Raw genomic sequence first — 11,566 nt, 5'->3', positions numbered from 1 at the left:
TTACAAGCACAGCAGGGCTGTAGCACAGCCTTTCACAGAGACCTCTCCACCCCAGGGGTTTCATGTGAAATTGGATCAAATAGCGCTCAGACTACCACAGGACACAAGCCTCTCCCTCAGGGAGTTGTTTACTTTTTGGTGAAATGGTAATACATTGGAGCTTTCGGGGCTGGAGGGCAGAAAGTGGTCATTCAGAACCTGTGTAACCCATGGCTGATGGTTGTAAAACAGGAGTTAAACAAATCTGTTTTGTGCAATGGGAGGTAAAGCATTTGTGTGTTACTTTACACAACACGTCTTTTAAAATTAGCAGTTTGAAAACACTTTCACTTGGAAAAAGCCTTCTTGTGTATTATTCTAGAAGCTAGTTTGACAAAATTTAGAGCTGAGAAGAAACTGGAGTTCTAAATGCTCCCAGCATTAAAATGATAACGCCAGCGTCCCTTTGGGAGCAGGGTGTTCCTCTCATTTATGGATTCTGAAGCAATTTCTTAGGTGTAGACTTAAAAGAACCCTGGTCTCAGCTGGTTGTGATCAGTCTGTGTGTTTGTACGTCCGAAGTTTTTCAAACTCGGTGTATGTTTTTGGAATTCTGATATAAAGTAGCTGACTGTGGGGCAGGACCACCCACTGCATGATTTCCTGCAGACATAGATCACCATGATGCTGAGACATACTTACCTGCCCTGCCCCTGGTGGTATCTGAGATACAGGTCTTGAACTGCCTTGTCTGTTAGTGCTGTTCATGTGTACTTCCAAAGCAATGACCAGTAAGCTATAGCTCTGGTTACTGACATTAAAATACAACTCTGTAGCACTTGGAAGACACGATTGATGTGGAGATGTGGGAGAATTTATTGTCCTCTGTTTCAAAAGGGTTTGCTATTTCAATTAGAAACTTAATGACAGAGGTGCCTCAAGACTTTTTGTTGTCATTGTTTTACCAGCTTATTAGCCAAAATATTACATTGTTGGTTTCAAGATAGAGAAGATCTCTCAAAACTTAGCTAAAAACTAACCTGACCTTTCCCATGTTTGGCTTCCAAATTTTCTCTTCATGGCATATGGTTCTTGGGTAAACTTAACTTTTAGGGGTAGTTTCTTACAGCATCACTCGCCTAAGTAAGACTGGAATCTTTTGAATGTACAAGTTCATTTCTGGGTTTTTTTGAAATGACTTAGACTTTCATTTCAATGAGTGTGGTGAAGAGGTTTGTGGTGACTGAGCACTGCAGAACTGCAAAGCCACGTGAACGTTTGCCTGTCGTGCCCTGAAAGGAGGATTAGGAAGAGAATGCAATCTGGTAAACCAGTGTTGCTTCATTGTTAAGTTCTCTCATACATTACACAACGCGTTCATGTAATGTAGCACAGAATTTTTGATACATAAATTTGCTCAGAAGAGCTGTAGTGTGTATGTGGCTCTGAAGAGCCTATTCTCTGAATGAATAGTTCTGCCATAAAGTGCCACCCCAGCAGCCAAGCTGTCTGTCCTGGTTTGCATTGAGCATTCTGACGTGGACCTTAAGGAGATGTCTAGCTTAACGAGTGGCTTGTGACAGCAGGGCTTAAACGTGTGCTTGATGGGTTGAGCCCTTAGGCCTGAATTAATGGCCATGTCTGTGTAACATGAAGGTTTACACTGGTGTTCCATTCACTTGTACACACTCGAGTCACCTTGTGTGTTTTTTTGAAGTCTTTGCCCTCAGTTTTGCTGTCTGAAGAGAATATTGAATTTTTTTGAGAGTATTTTCATTGAAGCATAGCAAAATTAAGTTTGCTTTGTGTGAATTTTTGTGTATATGGATTTAGAAAATGCAGGCTTACGCTGTAATTCTTACATCATGTTAAGGAAGTTGCATATGCCCGTGGGTAGAATGGTGAAATTTTGGTAGTTCTTGGTGATGAATCTTTTTTGCTACTTAGTTTCTGAGAGGATTTTTAGGATTTGTCATGCTGTGAGTAGTAAGATCTGTAGATAACACTGCACATGTATTTACAGCTTTTTTCATCTTCAGGACTAATGGCCAAGGAGTAAACCAACATGGCAGCTATGGTCCCACCTGTGAAGCTGAAATGGCTTGAACATCTGAACAGCTCCTGGATCACAGAAGACAGCGAGTCTATTGCAACAAGGGAGGGAGTTTCTGTCTTGTATGCTAAGTTAGTTAGCAATAAAGAAGTAGTGCCATTGCCCCAGCAGGTTCTGTGCCTCAAAGGACCTCAGTTACCAGATTTTGAGCGGGAGTCTCTGTCCAGTGATGAGCAGGACCACTACTTGGATGCCCTTCTGAGCAGCCAGCTGGCACTGGCAAAGATGGTGTGCTCGGACTCTCCGTTTGCCGGAGCCCTGCGGAAGCGTCTCCTGGTGTTGCAGCGCGTCTTCTACGCACTTTCTAACAAGTACCATGATAAGGGCAAGGTGAAGCAGCAGCAGCACTCGCCGGAGAGCAGCTCTGGGTCCACAGATGTGCACTCTGTCAGCGAGCGCCCCAGGTCGAGTACGGACGCGCTCATCGAAATGGGAGTTCGGACTGGCTTAAGCCTGTTATTTGCACTGCTGAGACAGAGCTGGATGATGCCTGCGTCGGGGCCTGGCATCAGTCTGTGCAACGATGTTATCCAGACTGCAATAGAGGTCGTGAGCTCTTTGCCGCCTTTGTCGTTAGCAAATGAGAGCAAGATTCCACCGATGGGTTTGGACTGTTTGTCACAAGTGACAACATTTCTTAAGGGAGTAACAATTCCAAACTCTGGGGCAGATACTTTAGGTCGCAGATTAGCTTCTGAGTTGCTTCTCGGTTTGGCTGCCCAACGAGGTGCCCTGCGGTACCTTCTCGAGTGGATAGAAATGGCTTTAGGTGCTTCAGCTGTAGTAAACACCATGGAAAAAAACAAGTTGCTGCAAAGTCCAGAAGGGATGATCAGCTTTGATTGCTTTATGAGCATATTAACACAGATGCGACGGTCTCTGGTAGGTAAAGGTTGGCTTTTCTACACTCTGATGTAACAGGTTGCATTCTTAGCTGGATAGTTTGATGAATGTGTTAAAAGGTTTTTCCTGTGAATTTTCTCCCCTCAATATTTCTTTGTTTCACACCATCCCTTCCTCTCTGTGCTGGTTTGAAAAGCAAACCAGTGAGAAGTACAATTTAATATGAACAACACAACAAAACAACACAAATGCAACAGTACAAAAAAAGTAACCTGACAGAGTCAGAAAATAACCTGACAGAGTCAGAAAGTAACCTGTCACCCTGTCAGTCAGGGTGTAGTAGCAGTCCGATTAAATGGTGCTGCAGTCCTCCTGGAGGGATGGCTTTGTTGGAGCAGTGATCCCACAGATCTGCTCCTCTCCTGAAGGTCCAGCAGCAGCTCTTGTCCTCTGGGAATCCAGCAGGCAAAGGGCTCCCTGTGCTGGTCCAAACCCCGGCTTATATCCCTGTGAGCATGTTTGGCTCCCCACCCCTGGGGTGAGTCACCTCACCATGGGACAGGGGATAAGGATCACTGGGAGGATGTGTCCTGCATGGGTCCCTGACGGCCTGTTAATCAGAGACAGCCCCTGAGGGAGCCATCAGGATTGCCCTGAGGGAGGGACAAGGTGATAATGATCACTGCCCCACCTGCTTTAACAGCTTGTGGAGATGATAATAGAATACATACCATGGATACCCCCACACTGCAGCCCAGGACACTCTCCCTTCCTGCACACCCGTTTCCTCACAGGGAAAGATCACGACACAGGGATTGCTTTGCTGTTTCACTTTTAGCTCTAGCTTCAGGGAAGGAGTCAAGGACATACTTGGTCCACTTGCACACTTGTACATTCTTGTTAATAGTAAAAGGCTTAGAAAGTATGGAACTGTTTTTCTGGCTTCATTTACTGAATTTGCTCAAAATCCGAAGTTTTGCATTAGGCCTGGTTTCTCATTATTTTTATTTTATTTCACAGTTATTTTTATTGCACATTCCTCCTCCCCAGTTTACCTGGACCTGTGCATATGCATCTTTGGGATGTTCATCGTTTTTGCTACTGCTCAGAAGTTAATGTGATAGGGAAATGAGCTGGACTGGAAGTATGACATATTGCTTTGGATGTTGAGTGCTTACTTCTGGTCCTACCTGATCATCCTTTTTAAAGCTATGAAATTACTGCACAGTGTGCAATCAGAGGCTGTGGCAAGCTTCTGCCTCATATGCTCAGACTGAAACAGGGAACAGTTTTTTTTCCCCTCAAGTGGTCATTCTTTTCTCTCTTCTTAAAATTGTTTTGGTTGGTAATAAACATAAATTTTAAAGCCTAAAAAGTTTAAAGAGTGGAGACGGTGAGAAGAATGTCGCAGTGGCAGGATCTGAATTGGGATCGAATATCCTGATGGACATCTCTATTTGTTGTTGTTTTGAGATAGATATAAAATTAGAGACTGAAACATGGAAGATATGTAAATGCAAAATTAATGATGATTAGTCATTTTAAAATAAGTATCACTTTAAACACAAATAACCTGCATTTCAGAGCAAAACAGTATTAGGAGAAATTAGCTCTGAACCCAGATATTTTCACAGAGATGAATCAGTAAGAATGCTTAGCCAGCATTTGCTTTTCCATGATGGTGGTATAATTATCTGTTATTTAGGGGGTACGTACAGGTAGGTACCCAGGTGTACGTGCACAGGTACACATCGACCTGCTAAGATAATGATCACTCTTCTCATTAAGGCCTATTCTAGCTACCTTGCCACTAAGGCCTACTTTAGCTACCTTGCCACTGAGGCCTACTTCAGCTAGCTTGCCACTAAGGCCTACTTTAACTCCCATGATTTTAGAAACATTTTATCCCATGTTATCACTGTCACTGCAGTTCCTAGCACAGAGTCCCTCTCCAGCTCCTTGTAGCCCCTTCAGATGCTGAAAAGTTGCTCTGAGGTCTCCACACAACCTTCTCTTCTCCAGGCTGAACAGCCCCAACTCCCTCAGCCTGTCCTCACAGGGAGATGCTCCTGTCCTCTTAGCAACTTTGTGGCCTCCTCTGGACTTGCTCCAACAGTTCCATGTCCTTCTTGTGTTGGGGACAGCAGAACTGTGTGCAGCACTCCAGGTGGGGTCTCACAGGAGTGGAGCAGAGGGGGAGAATCACCTCCTTTGACCTGCTTCCCACAGGTCACATTTTTGGTTTCCTGAAATGTATGCAGATATCACAACTCAGCAGAAAGAGGTAGTGTACTTATGCTTATCGAAAGAACCTTTAATGTTGCTTAACGGTAAGAACAAATCCCTAATGTATTTTGTACAGGTGCTCTCTTGCTGTATAGAAGTATGTTCTCATAATAACAACATTTAAATGTTGTAGGGATCATCTGCTGATCGAAGTCAATGGAGAGAGCCAACCAGAACATCTGATGGCTTGTGTTCTCTGTATGAGGCAGCTCTGTGCTTATTTGAAGAGGTGAGTCTTGGAAAAGACTTTGAGGCAATTGTAGTTTACTTCCCCCTCACACGTCTGCACACTATATAGCCCAGTCTCAGATGAGTCATTCTGGAGTAGAAGAGGAAGACAAGAAATGGTGAGAATAATGTTGAGGGGCAATTAGAGTCGCATTGAACGTTGTGACTGTGTCGAAAGAAATACAAAATGCTGCTGTGTAACAAATCTCTGGTTTTAATAGGTTTGTCGAATGGCTTCCGACTACTCGAGGACATGTGCCAGCCCCGACAGCATTCAAACTGGGGATGCTCCCATTGTTTCTGAGACCTGTGAAGTGTATGTCTGGGGTAGTAACAGCAGTCATCAACTGGTAGAAGGAACTCAAGAGAAGATACTTCAACCCAAGCTTGCTCCAAGTTTTTCAGATGCACAGACAGTGAGTGACAGTTATAGTGGTACATTATGTGGCATCCAGTGGCCTCTTAGTGGCAGTATGAAATTGAGAAATAGCACTTTATTTCTGAGTGTCAAGTTGTGATGAAGGTATGATGCTCAGAATTGGTCACGGAAGTTACTTTACTGCAAGTGTCTCACTCCTTTTACTGATGCTTGGAAAAAACATTCTGTTTCGTTTTCAGTGACGTACAGAACGATATCCATGTAACAAGGACAACTGAATTACCTGACTAGCTATGGAGAGACAAGTTTGCTTGCCTGTAGTATTTTTGTTGGTTTTGGTGTTTGGTTTGCTTTGGGTTTTTTTACTGTTGGTTAAAAGATGTCTTAACGACTCAATCTTCTTTTCTGTTGGTGCTTTTCACACCGAGGTTGCCTAGCTGAAAAGTCCAAACTGGGCTAACTGCTGACACAGCAACCTTAATTAGCTTTCTGCAGATCAATGTACATGCTCTTCCTGCTCAGTCACAGATTCTGCAGCTGCAACTGAGCTCTTCTGTTGATTCATGACACAGAATATAATAGCTTGCTCTTCTGTTATTACATTGGCTTTGCAGTGTTGACTTAAGTAAAAGCACTTTTTGGTCACTAGACAATTTAGGTACGTTTTCTGAACCTGTTGCCATGGATGTCACTGATGTGTTTTATATGCTAACAGACTGCTGGACTGGGCATCAGAAAGCAAATTTATGCATTCAGAAAACTTCCAGGCCATTCAGAATACTAATAACACGGGAGTGGAATGTGTGACCTGAATGCATGGGTTACTCTTCTAACAGTACTGTGTATACCTATGCAACATGTTTCTGTGGTTTTCATCCATGAGTTTTGGAGATCTGAATGCAGCCTGAGTTCTGTAGTCTGTACAAGAGAGAGAAATAAATAAAATAATCCTTTACCTCAAGGAAATAGATTTGCTCAGAATATTTTCTGAGAATTTTAATTTTGCTGCTTACTGAAGTCCAAATTATTCTGAATTTTTACATTATGCTGAAAGGTTATATAAAGAAATCTGTTCACAAATACAGACTTCTAGACCTATATGTGAATTTTGCATTTATCTGATCTCTGCGTTTTGCTGGTTTAAATTTCTTTTTTTTTGTAGATTGAAGCTGGACAATATTGTACCTTTGTTATTTCTACGGATGGCTCCGTTAGAGCCTGTGGCAAAGGCAGCTATGGGAGACTAGGCCTGGGTGACTCCAATAATCAGTCCACACTGAAAAAATTGACTTTTGAGCCTCATAGGTCTATTAAAAAGGTGTCGTCTTCAAAAGGATCTGATGGTCACACGTTAGCATTTACAACAGAAGGGGAAGTCTTCAGCTGGGGTGATGGTGACTATGGGAAGCTGGGACATGGAAACAGTTCAACTCAGAAATACCCCAAACTTATTCAGGGTCCCCTGCAAGGAAAGGTATGTTTTGTGTAGGAGAGCACCTGTTTTTGTTCTGTTCCGTTGTGATGTTGTGTAAAACTTCAAATAGATAAAATCGTAAGAAAAAGCTCAGTGTTTTTCCTAGACTTCTGTTTGAAGCTGGGTCTGCTGTCAGCAAAACACTAGGCCTTAGGGTTGGCTCTGGGCACGTGATTTGGCCAGTGGCATGGTCAGGAAACCTTGTCACAGCCTGAAGAGTCAAACTTGCTCATGTGCATTCGTGGAACTGCAGTGACATTCTGGGGAGGAGACAGTTGCTTTTCTTAGCTGCAGTGTTAGGACTTTCACTGGCAGTTTTTTGGTGGCTTCATTGAAAAAGTGGTTTTGTGTTGTCGTACAAGGGCCTCCTTCTCCCTACCTGTCTGTGTTTTGGGCAGCATTTTAAACATCCACTGCTGCTTTTTCCAAAGCTTCTCTTTTTCCTGCAAGACTAGGATGTCATTATGTTCAACTTGCTTGATAAATAAATCATTAGCAGTTTTATGTATGAACTTGCCTTTTTATGTGCTTGTTTCCACTTAGCAAATGAGAAACAGAAAAGATTGCAAAGGTTGATTTATGTATCTACTTGATCCACATCAATGAACAAGTTAATTTGCATAGCCTGTGTCTGAAACTTGACTCTCATAAGCTTTTAAACTTCCTAGTTGGTTTGTAAAACTTAATCTGTATTTTTGCACGTGCCGCAGGTGGTGGTGTGTGTGTCAGCTGGCTACAGACACAGTGCTGCTGTGACGGAGGATGGAGAGCTGTACACGTGGGGAGAGGGAGACTTTGGGAGATTAGGTAATTTTCAAATCCATGCCATGCTGTTGGAGGGACTCCTGTGTCTGGTGGTGATTCCATACGTTTGTTTGCTGCCTCCCCTGCCGGCCCTGTCTGAGTGCACGTGCACATACACAGGGGTGTGCGTGTGGCACCTGCTGCAGGGACGCCTGGAAACTTGGAATGCAGTTCGTTTTGCTAGGACTGTTTGTTAAAAAGCTTTCATTTCAGGAAGAGTTGCTTGCATTCATTTGTAAGACTACATTTGATTGCTAATGCCACCGAAATGTAAACAGGAGACATTTGAAATAGACTGGGATTCTAGGTAAACCTCATCGAGTGTGGCGGGAGGGTGTTTCTGTGGACAGTCAAGAGTAGCTGGCTAATAATGTCGAGGGTCTGATTTGAATGTGATAATAATAAGTATACTCAACGTGAAGTTTGCCAGAACGGCTTAATATATTTTTACCTTAACACATTTAAAAGTTAAATTTAACTGGAGCAAACCCCACAGTGTTGCTGTTTGCCTCAAAGTCACTTGTTTTTTTTGCCATATTTGCTGTACTGCTGGTATGCCTGGTATAAAATCACCTTCTGGAGCAGGTTCAGTTGAACCAACAGGTTTTGCATAGAAAAATCTGTTCAAGAGAAACCTTGAGGTCCTTTCTGTTGTCCTGGCTTTGGATGTCGTGATCACCAGGTGTAGAGGGGTGAAAGCCAAGTACCTGACAGGGCAGAAGATGAGGGCAGTGCTTTGCAACTGTCACAGTTTTCGAGGTAATCGGTAGGAGTACTGAGCCTGTTCCTGCTGTGAAGATAAGTCACTGGGTTAGAGGTTTGACCTACAATTTCGATGGGAACTGTGGAAATGTTCTCCTTGAGTTTTAGGTTAATGTGGAGTTTTGATGTGCTTTGGGGAGCTTGAGTGTGCAATGGTGAGTTCCAGTGCACAGCTAAAAAGTAGCATTTAATGACTAAGTTGTTCATATGGCATCAGGCACTGATACCATGTGGTGTTCTTTTTGCCCTCTCCTCCATTTTCCGGAGTTTATTAGACATGGAAGTTTTTATGATGTGGTGGTAGTGTAATGTGTTTGGTTTCTGCAGAAAGGACCCGTTAGAATTGTGGCTGTGCAGAGCTGGCTGCAGTGTCTGTGCAGTATGTGCTGGTATTGACAGCAGTGAGCGTGAGCCCTTGAGTTTCCTCGTGCTGTTCAGGTGCCTGCTGCCCAGCGTGAGGGAGTGTAACTACCTACTCCGCTGGCATTGAGGGCACTTGTACTAGCAGTTCTTCTTATTGCTTTTCACCTTGGTAGAAAACAGTCTGAGGATTTAGTGGCAGTGAGGTGTGAGCAGGTGTTCTGCAGTACGTCGCGAGAATTAAATGTTTTTACTACAGATGTCTTCCAAACCTTACTGTGCATCCTTCCACAAAGGGGGCAGAAATTATCATTTGTGAGTATTGCAATATACATGGGGATTGCAAAATGTAAATAGAACTTAAATCTTCGCAAAAAAGAAAATATTTTTTTTTCCCTTAGGTCATGGTGACAGCAACAGCCGCAACATTCCAACTTTAGTGAAAGATATTAGCAATGTAGGAGAGGTTTCCTGTGGCAGTTCACACACAATAGCTCTGTCCAAAGATGGGAGAACAGTGTGGTCGTTTGGAGGAGGAGACAATGGTAGGTAAAACTAGCATTTGGACAGTAAATTTTGTCTTACTCTGTGTGCCTCTCAGTTTCAGTCCTCCTTGCAGGCTGGCTCTCGTTTTTAGTTGCCATTTGGTAGCTGTTCAAGGAAGGGATTCTCAAAGAATCTAAATACAATATTTGAAGTTGGACTGCAAGATTATAGAGGTAATGAAAGGATTGTCGGAGCGGGAGGGGTTTCACAGAGCGGAAAGCTCAGCGAGCCTGTGAACGGTTCTGGAAAAAATGCTGGGCTGTTAACTTCCACGTAAATTCTCTGGTGATATGACAGTAGCCATTCACTTCCTGGAAACTTTGTGTTTAAACTGCCTGGGTTTGCTATTTCAGTTTTAAAATGCACTCAAATCTGTAGTTGCTGCAACTGAAAGGGAATGCCTGTAGTATGTTTTAGTTTTAGAATTCCTCTCTGGCATTTTTGAAAGTCCTGGAAGAATTTTTTAGGGCCACTTTTAATTGTTATTTATTCACTGAAAATACCTTCTACTTGTGTTTCCTCCTTTTGCAGGCAAACTTGGACATGGTGATACAAACAGAGTGTATAAACCTAAAGTTATAGAAGCCTTGCAAGGAATGTTTATTCGAAAAGTTTGTGCTGGGAGCCAGTCTTCACTGGCCTTGACATCAACAGGGCAGGTAGGCAGAAGCAAATTCTCACTCGGGTTCTGAGAGTTGGTGAAGATGGTGTGGGTTCACATTATTTCAGCATTAATTGTTTTGACTGTTGAGAAATTGGACAACTAGAACTTGAAGGAGATGTGGAATCGGAATATTTGCTTAGCTATTACAGATTTGTTACTTATTTCTACAGTGAAGTTCTTGATTAGAGATTGAAGTACCTCATGCCCCGAAGCAATTAAAAATGTGCTGAAGAACCATCTAAAACTACACTTTCCAATGTTCTTGTTTGGCTACGGAAAATGTGTTATTCTTTGGTTACTCAAAGTAACCAGTGTAAAATCAAATGAAATCTGGGAAACGCAAAGCAGTGAAGTACCTGTAATTTTTATTACAGGTGATTGGGTGATTTAGTAGCTCTTTAAAATGCTTGTGTGCTTTGGATTATAGGTGCGAACTGCAACTTGTAGTCCGAAAGTTCCAGGAGAGCTTGGGGATGAATGGTGAGGTGGTGAATGAGTGCCCTTCCTGGCACGGTGTCTGCCTGTGCTGCAGTGAGCATTTCTGCAGCCGTGGCCTGCCCAGCGCCTTCCCCGCGTGGTGCCGGGGGCAGGGGGTGCTCGGAGGGGAGCAGCAGTTTGGGCTTGGCTGGAGCCTCCCGCGGCAGCCTCCCCATCCCTGTGCCCTGTGGCTGGAGGATCTGCAGCGCAGGCAGGACATGTGATTGCAGTTGTTGTGCCGGTGCTGGTCTGGCACCGTTTGCCCCTGGGCGGTGGCGGTGCGGATCTGACCGCGCGTGTCGTGTGGTTGCTCTGCCCTAGGTGTACGCGTGGGGCTGTGGGGCCTGCCTTGGCTGTGGCTCCTCGGAGGCGACCGCTCTCCGGCCCAAGCTCGTCGAAGAGTTGGCTGCTACGAGGATAGTCGACATTTCCATCGGGGACAGTCACTGCTTGGCGCTTTCTCATGGTAAAACCAGTAACGTGTAAAAACGCGTAATCCTCTTGAGCAAAGGAAGTTGTATCTCACGTTTTGTTTTCTACTTTATTTGTATTTTGTAGATAATGAAGTTTATGCTTGGGGTAACAATTCAATGGGACAGTGTGGTCAGGGAAACTCCACAGGTCCCATTACTAAACCGAAGAAAGTAAGTG

The 11,566-nt window shown here is 43.7% G+C and overlaps 1 protein-coding gene across 1 annotated transcript in view; it reads left to right on the top strand.

Annotated features, from left to right (window-relative positions):
• Positions 1-2,044: 2,044 nt before the first annotated feature.
• Positions 2,045-11,566, top strand: part of LOC103797459 (probable E3 ubiquitin-protein ligase HERC1) — a gene marked incomplete at its 3' end in the record, with an annotated part of 15,231 nt that continues 5,709 nt past the window's right edge. Inside the window, exons 1-7 of the mRNA XM_009069679.1 lie at positions 2,045-2,974; positions 5,671-5,865; positions 6,991-7,302; positions 8,013-8,109; positions 9,630-9,773; positions 10,306-10,433; positions 11,237-11,397. Coding sequence (XP_009067927.1) covers positions 2,045-2,974; positions 5,671-5,865; positions 6,991-7,302; positions 8,013-8,109; positions 9,630-9,773; positions 10,306-10,433; positions 11,237-11,397 — 1,967 coding nt within the window. The remainder of the gene's footprint in view (positions 2,975-5,670; positions 5,866-6,990; positions 7,303-8,012; positions 8,110-9,629; positions 9,774-10,305; positions 10,434-11,236; positions 11,398-11,566) is intronic.

Source organism: Acanthisitta chloris, unplaced genomic scaffold (genome assembly GCF_000695815.1).
Source record: "Acanthisitta chloris isolate BGI_N310 unplaced genomic scaffold, ASM69581v1 scaffold37960, whole genome shotgun sequence".
In the NCBI taxonomy this organism is placed as follows: Eukaryota; Metazoa; Chordata; class Aves; order Passeriformes; family Acanthisittidae; genus Acanthisitta; species Acanthisitta chloris.
The sequence above is the reverse complement of the archived record's forward strand: the minus strand, read 5'-3'. Positions and strand labels throughout refer to the sequence as shown.